Source organism: Molothrus aeneus, chromosome 9, assembly GCF_037042795.1.
Source record: "Molothrus aeneus isolate 106 chromosome 9, BPBGC_Maene_1.0, whole genome shotgun sequence".
Classification (NCBI taxonomy): domain Eukaryota; kingdom Metazoa; phylum Chordata; class Aves; order Passeriformes; family Icteridae; genus Molothrus; species Molothrus aeneus.
Window position 1 is genome coordinate 29,913,099 of NC_089654.1, and position 12,328 is coordinate 29,925,426.

At 59.0% G+C, this 12,328-nt stretch overlaps 1 protein-coding gene across 1 annotated transcript; it reads right to left on the reverse strand.

Moving 5' to 3' along the window:
- Positions 1–6,930: 6,930 nt before the first annotated feature.
- PIGC (phosphatidylinositol glycan anchor biosynthesis class C) lies at positions 6,931–7,963 on the reverse strand. Its single transcript, XM_066555849.1, has one exon. The coding sequence runs from the start codon at positions 7,910–7,912 to the stop codon at positions 7,034–7,036; it is 879 nt and encodes a 292-aa protein (XP_066411946.1). The 5' UTR covers positions 7,913–7,963; the 3' UTR covers positions 6,931–7,033.
- Between the last annotated feature and the right edge of the window lie 4,365 nt (positions 7,964–12,328).

Here is a 12,328-nt window from a genome sequence, read left to right on the forward strand (position 1 = left end):
CTTTCTGGATGTGTATGAGTGGTGTCTTCTGTCTCTTGCACCATCATCTCAGCATTCCACAGTGCCTCGGTGGGGACTGCAGGGAGGATTTCTTGGAGGTGCTGCTGTGCTGAGATCACTGGAGATGTCATTGAAGGGGAGGGGAACCCTCCCCTTGGGAAGCATTCAGCCTGCTCCCCTGCAAGGGGCTCGGAGTGCTGCAGAGATGTTTTGCTGGGAAATGGATGAATGTTTTACAAGCAGTACCTGGGCTTCACTGCATTGCTGGGGAAAGCACGTTCAGAGGAGTTTCAGAGCTGAGCAGAAGGCCAGACACAGTCCTCCAAAGCAGGAGCTGGAGTTAAAATATGCCTGAAAGGGATTTCCCCCTAAAGATTGTGCACAAATGTGCAGATGTCCTGATTACTCAGTTCCTCCTGCAGATCAGGATCAGCCAAGTGTCTGCAATCAGTGCTTGGAGATGGTCTGTGGGGCACAAAGAACACAACAGCTTCCTCTGGGAACCCCACAGTGCCTAAGGGGGTCCTTAGGTTTTGGGAAAAGAGGGAGCAAAAGGTGGGATGAGCACAGCAGGAACATCTCTGCTGTTTCCTGTAAGATTTGGAGATTTTTTATTGGTCTTTAATGGCCGTGGCTGAGGCAGTTTGTGCCCTCCCCCTGAGGGAACAGCAGTGTCCCAGGTGTCCCCTCTGCTGCAGCCCCTCAGGGCCCCCTGCACGAGCCTGGAGCCAGGAATGTTGGCCAGGGGAGCTCAATGCCCTGGGCTGGGTGCCAGGGGGAGCTCAGTGCCCTGGGCTGGGTACCAGGGGAGCTCAGTGCTGGGTACCAGGGGAGCTCAGTGCCCTGGGCTGGGTACCAGGAGAGCTCAGTGCCCTGGGCTGGGTACCAGGGGAGCTCAGTGCTGGGTACCAGGGGCAGCTCAGCGCTCTGTGCTGGGTACCAGAGGAGCTCAGTGCTCAGTGTTGGGTACCAGGGGAGCTCAGTGCTCAGTGTTGGGTACCAGGGGAGCTCAGTGCCCTGGGCTGGGTACCAGGGGAGCTCAGTGCCCTGGGCTGGGTACCAGGGACAGCTCAGTGCCCTGTGCTGGGTACCAGGGGAGCTCAGTGCCCTGTGCTGGGTACCAGGGGCAGCTCAGTGCTCAGTGTTGGGTACCAGGGGGTGCTCAGTGCCCTGTGCTGGGTACCAGGGGAGCTCAGTGCCCTGGGCTGGGTACCAGGGGGTGCTCAGTGCTGGGTACCAGGGGAGCTCAGTGCCCTGGGCTGGGTACCAGGGGAGCTCAGTGCCCTGTGCTGGGTACCAGGGGAGCTCAGTGCTCAGTGTTGGGTACCAGGGGGTGCTCAGTGCCCTGTGCTGGGTACCAGGGGAGCTCAGTGCCCTGGGCTGGGTACCAGGGGAGCTCAGTGCCCTGTGCTGGGTACCAGGGGCAGCTCAGTGCTCAGTGTTGGGTACCAGGGGGTGCTCAGTGCCCTGTGCTGGGTACCAGGGGAGCTCAGTGCCCTGGGCTGGGTACCAGGGGAGCTCAGTGCCCTGTGCTGGGTACCAGGGGAGCTCAGTGCCCTGGGCTGGGTACCAGGGGAGCTCAGTGCTCTGTGCTGGGTACCAGGGGCAGCTCAGTGCTCTGTGCTGGGTACCAGGAGAGCTCAGTGTTCTGGGCTGGGTACCAGGGGTGCTCAGTGCTCAGTGTTGGGTACCAGGGGGTGCTCAGTGCTCTGTGCCCTCACTGCCCCAGGGCTCTGCAGCCTTGTTCTGTCCTTTCCCAGAAATGTCCCCTCCTGTCACCCCAGGATCATCCTGTTTGATCATTCCTCATTTCACCAGAGCCTCACAGAAGTTCTACTCAAGAGCAGTGTTTGAAGCAGATAATGGTGAGGATTTTAAGGCTGCCTGGGGAAAAGCTCTTGGCCAGGGTAGAATTTGCTGCAAGAAAATTAGAAAGGCTGTGATCAGTGACCTCCACACCTGGGATGGGATTGTTCTGCTTCTCTGGCACTGGCAGGTCAGAAGGGAGGGGTGAGGATGAAAGCCAGGCTGTGCTGAGAGCCAGCTGATTCTAATCTTGCTCTTGCTCTTTTCCTTAATATGCATGTTCTGTGCCTTTTTCTCTTAACCCATTTTATTAAGATAATTTTGTATATGAGTCATTTTATTGTATCTTGGCCTTTTGTTTTAAATCTCCCCCTCTCCCTGTGATTTTTGGGTTATTTTTTGATTTTTTCCTAGGCGACCTCCACCAGCTGTTCCAGGAAGATCATCCTAACACACACACATTTCTTTTGTGTTACATGCAGTGTCTTTTTTTTTTTTAATCCAAAATTACCTTTAATTTGCACTAGCCTATTTGTAAATGAAAGATTTTATTTTCAGATGTCAATGATAAGCCTGGATGTAAAGAAAATAAAATTCTGACTACAAAAGGAGTGTGTCCTTTGTTTCTGTTGAAGGGTCTACTCCCTCTTCCCACATGGAGACATTCTTACCCTGGGCTCTGTGGAGCCTCCCACCCTCCAAGGTTGTGGAGGGAGGGATGGACATTCTGCTGGAGTTCCAGCACTGGTGAATGCATTCAGCACCAGGATTGCTCCATACAAATGGCTTTGGCTTAGCATGAGCAGGAAGAACAGGCAGCAGAGTTCCAAAACATGTCCAGTGCAGCAGCAGCAGCACCTGGCTGAGCGGAAACTCGAAGGAGAAGATTGCAGCAGATTCCAGACAGTCCCTAGACTGATTAATCTGCACAATTATAAATAAACTGCAGCTGTTCTGACCATTTTCTTCAAGCTGAGCCTCTGAATTCCTTGCAAGCCGACCTCACTGGAGCATCTGAGCTCAAGCAGCTGTAAGGAGCCACCTCTGGGATTCCAAATGTGTCCATCCCTGTGGGAAAGAGAAAATCTGCGATTTAGATGATTGTTTTGGGTGCCAGAGAAGTCTGTGAAGGGTCAGTCTGAGAAGGGGGGAAACTGATGGGTCTAAGTGGCTGTTTTCCTCACAGGAAAGCCAAGGGGGTATCACAAACCATGCAGGTGAGTCAGGGGGCACCACAGTCAGGGGCACTGGACTCCACCTTGATGTTTTGGGGCCCAAAGCAGAGGGTCCTGGGCAGTGGGGAGGTGATGGTGAGAGGGAGCTGTAGAGCTGCTGCTCAGGATGGGCAGAGGAGGGGATGAGATCACTCAGTGTGTGCAGAAAGGGCCAGGTCGAGCCAGCCTGAGCTTGTTTTCCAGCCTGGTCTGATGCAACTTTGCTGAATTTGGGCAGTTCCTCTTGTTGCAGCTGATTTAGGTCCTGCTGACCTCTAAAATATCCAGGGAGCTGCTGAAGCACCTGCATGAGCCGGTAAATAGCAGACACTGAGATTGCTCAAAATATAAGCCCAGAAAGGTGTGGACTTAAGACATTTTTCCTTCTTCTCACTTAGACTTGGTCTTTTGGTAGAGTAGAACAGAGAAGCAGCAATGGTGTAGTAAAAAGTGGGGGAAAACCCCAAACCCTGTTCAGTGCCTTTGAACTGCATGTGCTAAACTGGGAATTGCTGGGACTGGCCCAGGTGCTTCCCAGCACCCTGAGACAGGGAGAAAGGGAGACCTACAGCTGCAGGAAAACAACTGGAAACAACTGGATCTACAGTTCCAGCAAAACAACTGTCCCAAGAATGGAGGAGCTGAGGGTGGCTGCAGCTCTCACCTGTGGAACCCACCAGGTGCTGAGGCAGAAACCCCTCAGCAGAGTTCAGGAATTGTGCATTTCAGGACTACTGCAGAAGCAACAGTGTTTGTACTGGGGAGCTCTTGAGGAGGTCCTGCCCATGCCTCAGCTCAAAGGGAAGGGGGATGGACTGAACTTTACAATTGCTTTTTCTCCAGGTTGTTCAAAAATCTGTTCTGCACTGGGGGAAGCTCTCCCTGCAGTCCCTCTGAGCTACAGCACAGCAGCAACAACAGATTAAAGGTGGATGATATTTTATCTCAATGGCCTGGCCACAGCACCCAGCCAGGAGCTGCTGCTGAGCTCCCAGCTGCCTGCTGGCCTCCACACACTGGGCTGGAAGGCACAAACTGGTTTCTTGGGGCATTTTATGGTGGGAAACCCTCCACACAAATCTTTACCTTCTTAAGAAATATTTAGTAAAAAACATTGAAAATTGGACTCCAGATTCCATGGGTTTGTGGCAGCCATTTCTAAAATGTCTTCAGTAGAAAGGCACAGGAGCTGGTGTGCTGGGAAACCCAGGCACACTCTTCAACATGAGCTCACAGGGAGGCTCCCTGAAGCTGTTTCACCTCGTGTGTGCTGTCTGCAGCCTGCCCTGCTGCTGTGGCCAGGGGCAGGAGGACAAGGGTGACATTGCAGGGCAGTGGATGGGTTAGGACCAAAATCCTGGTTTGCTTTCCTGATCAAAGAGCCAGGCTTTGTTCTTCACAGGCTCCCCAGCTCCAGGCCCCCTCGTGGGAGGGACGTGGCCCCTGAGAGCGCGGTGTGGGCGGCTGCCCCTGGCCTTTCCCTGCAGCAAAGCTGGAGATGGATGGAGGTTCCAGCTGGCACGTGTCAGCAGCTCCCCCAGGAGCAAGGCTGATCCCCAGCCACCTCCCAGCTACTCACTTTTGGCCAGCTTCACATCAAAAGAAAATCCCATGCAAGGACTGATCTCAGTGGACTGAACCTTAAGGGAAAGAAACTCGGAATGCAAAAGAACATTTAACCCCTTAGGGTTGGTTGATGAAGTGTTTGTTGCATCAACAGCCAGGACCAACTTCTTGGGTCTCAGGGGGGGTTTGCTCAGGGAGAAAATGCCCAAAGGGCATCCAGCTTTACTGAGTCAGTGCAGAGTTATGGCCAAATCCTGCTCTGTAGAGGATATTCTGACCTCAGGCATGCAGACACACCAATAATGGCCGTTTATACAGCAGCTTAAATAGCAGCAGCCCTGCAGAGCACGTGTCCTCAGGAGAAGGTCAGGGAAGTCCCAGGGAAACCCTGCCTGCCCTTTGTGTCTCCTCCTCTCCTCTCCCTGGCTCTCTTCTGCATTCCTCCTTCCTTCAGGTCCCTTTGTGCATCCAGGCTGTGGATTTGGTTTCCATTTCCCAGGTTAGGGTGGGCAGGGTGTCTCTGTGGGCAGCTGAGGGGAGCTGAGCCTTTCCCAGGGGGTCTCTGGGCAAGGACTGAGGCTGCTCCAATCTAATCCTAGAATTGTGTGGTTGGTTCTAAGGAGGTGAAGGGAAGGATGGGGCAGAGCAGAGAGGTCTGGGGCTGTGGGCAGCAGGCAGGGCTGGGTGGGACATTCTGCATCCCTGGAGCTGGGGGATGGAGCCTGCTGTGGGTCCCCAGATCTTCACAGGTCCCTGCTGGGGCTGAGGGCAAGGTGGCAGCTTGTGCCCAGCTCCACCACCTGAAGTGTTTGAGTGGTCAGTGCCTGCAGTTTTCCTAACCCACAGCTGCTTCTGACAGTGTGAATTTGGGAAAGGTGCTTGGTGGGGAAGTATTTCCCCCTGGAGGAGTGGGTGCAACAGAAACTCTGCTTCCTTGCAGCCTGTGACAGCCAGGGGCCAAGGAGACGAGATTTGGTTTAGTTTTGATTTACATTCCAGCCTTGCCCCTGCAGCAATGGGTTCTGTGAATCTGTTGGGGATGGCAGCGTTTCAGTGGCATTAGCCCAGTGTCAGATGGGACATTGGGGTCACTCAGCAGCTTTCTGGGAACCCGCCTGTGAAAAAAGAGCTAAAAAATGTCATCTTGACTCTGAGCATCTGGCGAGCTGTGCCCCCCGCGAGACCTGAGCACGGGCTCCAGACTTCTACAGGTTTTAATTAAAAGCAAAATGAGATGTAGTCGTTACCACGACGACAGCAGCAACATTTAACACTTGGCAAGAGCAGTAACAAAGCACTGGAGGTGTTGGGGACTCCGCCGGGGGTTGCTCATTTCCGAGAAAGGAGCGCCTGAAAAGCTCCGGCTCGCTGGGACGGGAAAATCGAGCAGAAGCTGCACTCCTGCAGCTTTTCCGAAAGAGAAATTCCATCAACACCGGGGCGGTGCCAAATGCAGCCCTGAGAGATGGGGCTGGGGCAGGTGTGGGCATCCCTTGGCTCCGGGGTGCCCCTCCGGAGGGCTCTGCCCGCCTGGCTGCCCGAGGGACGGGCACAGGGACGGGGACAGGGGAGGCGCCGGCACCGCGACTGCCCGGCCCGGCCTCCAGCGGGACTCGCTTGCCAGGAGCGCCCTCTGTTGTGTGGGAGCGCTGCCGGACAGACGGACGCCGGACAGACGGGGGCGGGTGGGAGCTCCCGGGCCCTGGCATCCCCCCAGAAGCGGGGTGTGCGCCCATGGGGGCTGCGCTGAGCTCCATCCCTGTGCCTCGGGGTCTGGCCCTGCAGCAAGGCCAGGACTGCCTCTGGAAAGGGGTTAGGGGTGAGAGGAGGGCGTGATGCCCTCTCATCGCCCCCTCTCCCAAGGGATTTAGGGTAACGTGGTGTCTGGCGGTGGTGGGAGGCTATTCTGGCACCCACCAGGGCCGCGGTGCAGCCCTGTTCGTGCTTGGCCCTGCAGCTCCATCAGCACCCCTGCCCCAGCGACCTCACCAGGCCCTGCCCTGCAGCCCTCCCGGGCAGTGCCCAGTCCCCAGCACCCCCTGAGGGTCCTGGGGCTGACACTCCATGGGACGCATTCCCTGTACCCCAGCTCTGGGGCTGACACTCCATGGGACACATCCCCTGTACCCCGGCTCTGGGGCTGACACTCCATGGGACACATCCCCTGTACCCCGGCTCTGGGGCTGACACTCCATGGGACACATCCCCTGTATCCATCTGGGGCTGCATGGCTGGAGCCAACCCCTCCCCTGCCCTTAGCCCTGCAGGGCTCAGCTCCTTCCTCCACCACAGCCTGGCAAGTCAGGGCTAGAAGCGGATCTTGGGGGAACACAAGAGTGGTTGGTCCTTGTTGCCGTGTGAGACTTTATTGGCTCAGGTGTCCTCCCCCACAGGGCTGTCCCCCCAGCCAGGACCTTCCACTGCTCACAGCAGAGGGTCCCCCACGGCTACATGAGGAACCTGGAGAGGTCCTCCTTGATCTCAGCCTCGTCCCACGGCCCGTGGATGTTGTCCTTGAGCAGCTGGAGGCGGATGAGGCAGTAGGGGCAGAGGCAGGAGATGGCGAGCAGCAGGGAGGCGAAGAGCACGGCGCCCACGCTGGACACGGTGGCCAGCGCCGCCAGCGCCGCCAGCGCAAAGAGCACCGTGACGGCCACGTAGCAGCGCGGCGTCCGCGCCTTCAGCTTCTTCTGCAGCATGGGCCACAGGGCGAACATCTGCATGGCGAAGGTCACCATGACGAAGGCGTGCAGGGAGCGCGGCAGGCGCGAGGCCAGGCACACCGAGGCGAAGATGGCCATGTTGAGGGACAGCGTGCTGGACACGATGGCGGCGTTGGCGCCGTAGTCGAAGAAGATGAGGTGCCCCAGGAGCATGAGGGCCGACATGGCGTAGATGGTGTCCGTGCTGATGGACTCGGTCAGCGTCTTCAGCACCGGCGAGAAGCCGTAGGTGAAGGCGGCGAACACCAGCGTGCTCTTGAGGTCAGCCCAGCGCGTCCGCCCGCTCGCCCAGCGCCCGGCCCCGCCGTCCACGGCGTCGAACAGGACGTAGCCGAGCAGGGAGGAGACCAGCGCCGCTCCGAAAAGGCCCTGCGGGCTCAGCAGCCCGGCGTCCATGTACCACCAGGTGAGCACGAAGACGCAGACGCTGCACAGCTGCTGCACCACCGCTCCCGACTGGAAGACCACGGCCTGGTACCGGTACTGCCGGGCGTGCACGTTCTTCCGCAGCTCCTCCAGGAACCGCTGGTCCACGTAGTTATCGGGGAAAGGCTGGCGCTCGTACAGCACCTTCTGCCACCGCCGCCCGGGCACCGGCTCCATGGCCCCGCCGCGGCGGGGACTCCGCGGCCCCGGCCCCGACCCCGGCCCCGCCGCCGCTGCCGGAGGTGGCGCAAGGGACGCCGGGGCGCTCACGGCCGCCACCTGCTGGCCGGAGCCCCGGGACACGGGCAGGAGCCCCCGGACACAGGCCGGAATCCCGGGACACGGGCAGGAGCCCCCGGACACAGGCCGGAGCCCCAGGACACGGGCCGGAATCCCGGGACACGGGCCGGAATCCCGGAACACGGGCAGGAGCCCCGGGACACGGGCCGGAATCCCGGAACACGGGCAGGAGCCCCCGGACACGGGCAGGAGCCCCCGGACACGGGCAGGAGCCCCCGGACACGGGCTGAAGCCCTGGGCCACAGGCCGAACCCCGGGCGGACACCGCCCCGCCTCAGAGGGGTCGCCTGCCCCCGGCTGCGCTCCCCGCTCCGTGTGAGCTTCAGCAGCCTCTGGGCTGGGTTCAGGGCACAGCGCAGCTCCGTGCCCGTGTCCCTCATCCCGAGAGCCGCAAGTCCTTGTCCCACTGCAGCGTGCTGGGGCTGTCTCGCTCCTCCCTGGCCCCGCAAGCCGGCCCAGCGGGTAGGAGGGATGCCCCTGCCCTGCTCCCACACCGTGGCGAAGGGCAGAATCCCTGCAGCCGACCGAGGAGGGCACAGCGGCCGATGGGATTTAGCCAGGGCGCCTCTCTGTGCTTGGACATCCCGGTGCGTGCCCGGCCTTGCTGCTGGGAGCGTGACCCCAGCCCATGCTGCAAGCCCCACTCCCTGTCCCCGTCCAGCCAGGCACCTGCTTTTCTGGCCAAACCAGGCTCCAGCAGGCAGCTCAGGAATGTGGGTGTGATGCTACAGGGCTCCCTTCCCCTGCAGCTCCTGCCTGCTCACAGCTCAGTCCTGCCCTGCCCGAGAGAGGAGCAGGAGGAGGAGAGCAGGGCTGGAGAGGGGCAGCTCTGCAGGGACATCCATCTCCTGTGCTGCCCATGTCCACAAAGGGACTCAGCATCTGCAGCAAGGGGACAGGGGCACATTAAGGGAGGTTTCACAGAGGCCAGAGGTGTTTTCCCTAAGTCTGTGTTTGCTTGTGCTCAGGTCAGAGCCTTCCCAGCCCCAGAGAGGTGTTTGCTGCTGAGGAGCTGCTTCCTTTGGCCTCACCCGAGAGGCCTCGGCCCAGGGCAAGGCAGCCCCAAACAGGGCCTGGTTTGTGCTGTGGGAAGGGGCCCTCATGGCCCCGCTCTCCCAGCGGCAACAGGCGAAGAGCTGTCGGTTGTTTTCACCCAGAGGCTGCCACAGGAGACTCCCCAGACAGATCCCACCTCCTGACATACGTGAGAGCAGCAGGAAACACCCACGCTGCTGCTGTGCCTTTGGGGGGGCCTCAGGCTGAGCCACGCCACAGTGACACCTCACAAGTGCCACCTCCCAGCCCCGTGTCACTGCACTTGCTCGGCAGGGCAGAAGCAGCTGCTCACCCTGTGCAGGTACCCCCTGCCAAGGGGCAATGCCAGCAGGCTCCAAGCCAGGATGGAGCCGGACTCGGCTTCAGCTGCTCTCCCTGAAAGCCCCCAGCCCCAGCTTTGCACAGAGCCATGCACGTGCCTCCATGTGCACAAGGCAGCGCCCACAGGGACAGGGAGTGCTGCCAGCTCCTGGGATTGCTGGCATTGCCTCGGTGCCCAGGGCCTGGGAACTTGAGATTTTGAACGAAATGTCCTTCTCCCAGAGTCATGGAGTAAAGCTGGGGCATGCAAGAGGAAATCTGGGAGGGCAGAGAGCCATTCCCTGTGGGCAGGTGCAGGGCAATGCTGTGCTCTCACTGTGGGTGGTGCCAGCAGGTTTGCTGTCACCTGGCCCTGGGCTCTCTGCACATCTGTGATGCTTTAGGGGCCAAGAAGAGCATGGGGCTGGAGCATGAGGCTGCTTCCATGTGGTCGGGTCCATGCAGAAACCCCAGTGGAAAGAACAGAGGTGATGGGTAGTCTGTGTGCCCTTTCAAGTCTCTGCTGTGGGCCAGCAGAGTGCCTTTGGAGGCAGGGAGGGTGGGAGGCTGGGGCTGGTCAGTGACTCAGAGTGCTCCTGAGCCATGTTGGGTGATGCCAGCAAAGCCAAACCCTTGGGGAGATCCAGCACAGCAGCTGGAGCCCCCCACGGGTGCCCACCTGGACAAGGGGATCTCTCTGGCATTGGCTCTGCACCCCTGGCAATGCCAGCCCAGGGCCGAGACCCACAGGACCTGGGACCCACCTGGTGCTTGGGGACCCCAGTGACGAAGCAGCTGCCACTGCTGTGCTGGCACCGTGTCCCTGGGAGGGGACAGCGTGTGACTGCCACGTGTGGTGGCACCGCCCACGGTGCAAAGGACAGCTCAGCGCTGCCCAGGTGGCCCAGACTTTGCCGCAGGGCAGTGACTGTCCGGGGCAGTGACTGTCAGGGGCAGTGGCTGGCAGGGACAGTGACTGGCAGGGGCAGTGACTCTCCTGCCTGCACAGCTGTCCTGGCAGGACCTGCCACGGGACCTGCCACGTCACTGTGACCAGCCAGCCCTGCTGCTCATAGGGGACCTTGTGCCATGGAGTCATCCCCCAGCCCTCCTGGGAGCTCTCCTGGCAGGATAAGCAATAGCTAAGGTCAAGAATACAAAAGTTCTTTGTGAGCATCGAAATTCCCACTCTGGGTTCTGTGCCACAAGACCTCCCTCACCTCACAGTTCGGTGTCCCCAAGTGCCACTGGCCTCTGGAGAGGCTGTGGGGTGGCGAGGGCTCTGAGCCCCTCTGCTGAGATGCAGGGATGAGGAGCTGGGTGCCATGGCCCTACAAACTCTGTGTGTGCTGGGGCTTGGCTCTGCCCTGCCCTCTGCAAAGGGACCCCACTGCAGATTTGTTTAGTGTCTGCCTCCTCTGAATGTTGGAATTCACTGCTGGGGTTGTCTGGAGGGAAGGTGGAAGAGGTGACAGGCTGGGACTGAAATAGCTGGGATTGATCTGGACCTCCACTGAAGACATTTGAATATCAAAGTATGGCAGGCACTGCTCCCCCCCCCTGGCTGGAGGCTGCCTCCAGGTGTGTCTGATTCCCCTCAGGACGGGACCATCACTTGTGCTGCAGAGAGAGGCTTCCAAATAACTCAGCAGCACACTCTGCTGAGGGGCTGAGCCAGCCTGAGCCTGTATGGAGGAGGGTGGGTCCTGTGCCTCTCCCTGTCCCCCAGACAGGCTCTTCCCCGGTGTCACCCCACAGGAATGACAGGGCACAGCTATAGATCCCTGGGCCTCCTTTCTCTGCCAAGCCATCCCCCAGCCTTCCCCTTTGACCCTGGAGCCAAACCCTCCCTCCACAGGAATGTTGCTCAGGGAGGGGGGAGGTTGGCACAGCTCCAGCTGCTGCATTTTTCCATGCCCAGAGATGTCTCCTGCCTTAAAAGGCCCCATGGCACAGGCTGTGCCTGCTCTCCTGCAGTCACCAATGTAAGGATTGTTTGGATTCAGTCCCCAGCAGGGACTGGGCTGACAACAGCCCAGAGCCTTGCGGGGATACTGGGGCAGACAGGGCTGGGAGCCCTGCAGGGCCTGCCCATGGTGCTGCTCCAGCTCTCCCAGGCTCTCCCTTTCCTGTGTGCAGGTCACATTTCCTGAGCTGAGTTGAGGAGGTACCAAGGCTGCTGGAGAAACCCTGCTCAGAGCTGGCAGAGCAATCCAGGAAAATGGGATTGGGTCTGAGAAGCCCACACTGGACTGGCATCTGCCAGGGCAAGGTTTGGGATTTGCTGTGCCTGTTGCAGGGGGAGAAGGATGGGAAGGCTGAGGATCTAGGGCAGGAGAGATGAGATGTGGAAAGACACGTGCCTGCAGGGATGTGACCTCTGGAACACACAGCACAGCACGAGGGCGGCTGTGAAACTGAGCTGCCTCGCTGCTGGCATTCCCTGCCGGTCAGCACGGATCCCTGCAGCCCTCTGGCAAAACAGCCTCCCCAGCACCCACTGTGGGCTCTGGAGAAAGGGACAAGCCAGCCCAGCCCAGCCCAGGGCCTGGCAGCTCCAGGGCAGGAGGGCAGCAGGGCCTGTTTTGCAGGGGAACTCATCAGGGTCAAGCTGCCACCTAGTAAAGATGTTTTTGTTTTTTAATCTGCTTTAGAAAAAGAAAACCCCTAGGAAACTACAGCCAAAAATGACACCAGCAATGTCCTCTGGCAGTTGCAGGGTGCTCCAGGGTGGGATGAGTCCAAACTTCAGCAGCTCAGGTAAGCTCAGCTCAACCTTCAGCTGTATGTGGCATATCTCTAGCACAGAGATGCAGGGAGGAAACCAGACCTTGGAGATAAAACAATAAAACTGCCTGTGGGACCTGAGCATGGGTTGTCATGGAAGATGGAAGGTGAAAACTGAGATTTGGGAACAAGGAGGGTCTTATGGTGCAT

Excerpts from the sequence above, each read along its gene's own strand:
- PIGC (XM_066555849.1), bottom strand. The coding sequence starts at position 7,912 with ATGGAGCCGGTGCCCGGGCGGCGGTGGCAGAAGGTGCTGTACGAGCGC.